The sequence below is a fragment of the Apteryx rowi genome, unplaced genomic scaffold, assembly GCF_003343035.1.
Source record: "Apteryx rowi isolate R43461 unplaced genomic scaffold, aptRow1 scaffold_226, whole genome shotgun sequence".
NCBI classification, from domain to species: Eukaryota; Metazoa; Chordata; class Aves; order Apterygiformes; family Apterygidae; genus Apteryx; species Apteryx rowi.
In genome coordinates this window covers 28,135-30,029 of record NW_020448597.1, presented here as the reverse complement: position 1 = coordinate 30,029, position 1,895 = coordinate 28,135, and the positions used below count along the sequence as shown (strand labels likewise).

At 63.7% G+C, this 1,895-nt stretch overlaps 1 protein-coding gene across 1 annotated transcript; it reads right to left on the bottom strand.

The window, feature by feature from the left end:
* Positions 1-302: 302 nt before the first annotated feature.
* Positions 303-1,889, bottom strand: FZD1 (frizzled class receptor 1). The gene has a single exon (XM_026065371.1). The coding sequence runs from the start codon at positions 1,823-1,825 to the stop codon at positions 314-316; it is 1,512 nt and encodes a 503-aa protein (XP_025921156.1). The 5' UTR covers positions 1,826-1,889; the 3' UTR covers positions 303-313.
* Positions 1,890-1,895: the final 6 nt, after the last annotated feature.

Genomic DNA, 1,895 nt, shown 5'->3' with positions numbered 1-1,895 from the left:
TTACATCCCTCTCCCCCAACCTTACAGTACGTTCAGGTCTGACAGGAGACAGCGAGAGAGAGCGAGAGAGAGGAGAGAGAGCGAGAAAAACAAGTCTGTCCCAAGTCTGTCCCAAGAGTTTCCCACCTGACTCTTTCTTTCTCTCTGTTCCCCGTAGCCTGGAGAAACGACTAGCAGCCTGGAAAGTTTGCTGAGGCTGGATAAGGGCGAGTATCTCTGCACCGCTGGCCGGTGGGCAAGGTGGGCACCGGCTAGCGGCGCCCGGGTCCCTCGGCCGCCCGCCGGTCCCCCCTCGGCCTGGCGGTCTGGGGTTTCACACCGTGGTTTCCCCCTGCTTGCTGTTGGTCAGCCTGGTGTAAAACTTCCTCCAGGAGTTCAGCGTTTTCCCAGACCAGATCCAGAAGCCCGAGGTGATGCCTACAATTAAGGTCATGAGATACTTGATCATGAAGACGGTGAAGTCGGGGCTCATGGGCGGGTGATGGCTGCTGTGGCTATTAGGACAGGGGATGGCATAGCTCTTACAGCTCTGCGTGACCCAGCTCCTCTCCCACTGTTCCCTAAAAGCTTGCTCGTAAAAATAGCAGGCAATGACAATGGTGGCCGGCACCGTGTAGAGGACGCTGAAGATCCCTATCCTCACCATGAGCTTCTCCAGCTTTTCTGTCTTGGTGCCATCGTGCTTCATGATGGTCCGGATCCTGAAGAGGGACACAAAACCGGCCAGCAGGAAGGAGGTGCCGATGAACAGGTAGACAAACAAGGGAGCCAGGACGAAGCCCCGCAACGCGTCCACGTTGTTGATGCCCACAAAGCAGACGCCGCTGAGCACGTCCCCGTCCACCTGCCCCAGGGCGAGGATGGTGATGGTCTTGATGGCTGGCACGGCCCAGGCGGCCAGGTGGAAGTACTGGGAGTTGGCCTCGATGGCCTCGTGGCCCCACTTCATGCCGGCGGCCAGGAACCAGGTGAGGGAGAGGATGACCCACCAGATGGAGCTGGCCATGCCGAAGAAGTAGAGCATCATGAAGAGGATGGTGCAGCCCTCCCGCTTCGTGCCCTGCGCCACCGTCCGGGAGCCGTCCTCGGCGAAGCGCTCGTTGCAGACCACCCGCTCCTCCAGGAGGAAGCCGGCGATGTAGGCCACGGCCACCGCGGTGTAGCAGCCCGATAGGAAGATGATGGGCCGCTCGGGGTAGCTGAAGCGCTTCATGTCCACCAGGTAGGTGAGGACGGTGAAGAGCGTGGAGGCACAGCAGAGCACAGACCAGATGCCGATCCAGGTGCGGGAGAAGCGGAGCTCCTCGGGCCCGAAGTACATGAGCCCGTAGAGGCGGCCGGGCTCGCAGGGCGCCCCGCAGTCCCTCTCCCCCAGGAAGCGGTAGTTGAGGTAGGAGGGCACCTTGAGCGCCCGCGGGCAGGAGAAGCGGCCGCGGGGCTCGCCGGGCGCCGCGGCCCCGCCGCCGCGCTGCGGGTTGCTGGTCCAGCTSTCGGGGCGCAGGGCGGGCGTGGGGGTGCCGCGCTCGGAGGCGTTTTGGCCCACGCAGAGCTCGCCGGCGCCGTGCACCGGGAACTTCTCGCAGCGCAGCGTGTCGGGCCACTGGAAGCCGAACTTGTTCATGAGCGCCTCGCAGCCCTGGCGGGCCCGCTCGCACAGCGAGCGGCACGGCGGCAGGGCCTGCTCCAGCACCGTGCACACCGGCGCGTACATGGAGCACAGGAAGAACTTGAGCTCGGCCGAGCACTGCACCTTCACCAGCGGGTAGAACTGGTGCACCTCCAGCCCCGCGTCCTCCTGGTTGGTGTGGCCCAGCAGGTTGGGCATGATGGTCTGGTTGTAGGCGATGTCGGTGCACAGCGGGATGGAGATGGGCTGGCAGTAGCCGTGGTCCGGG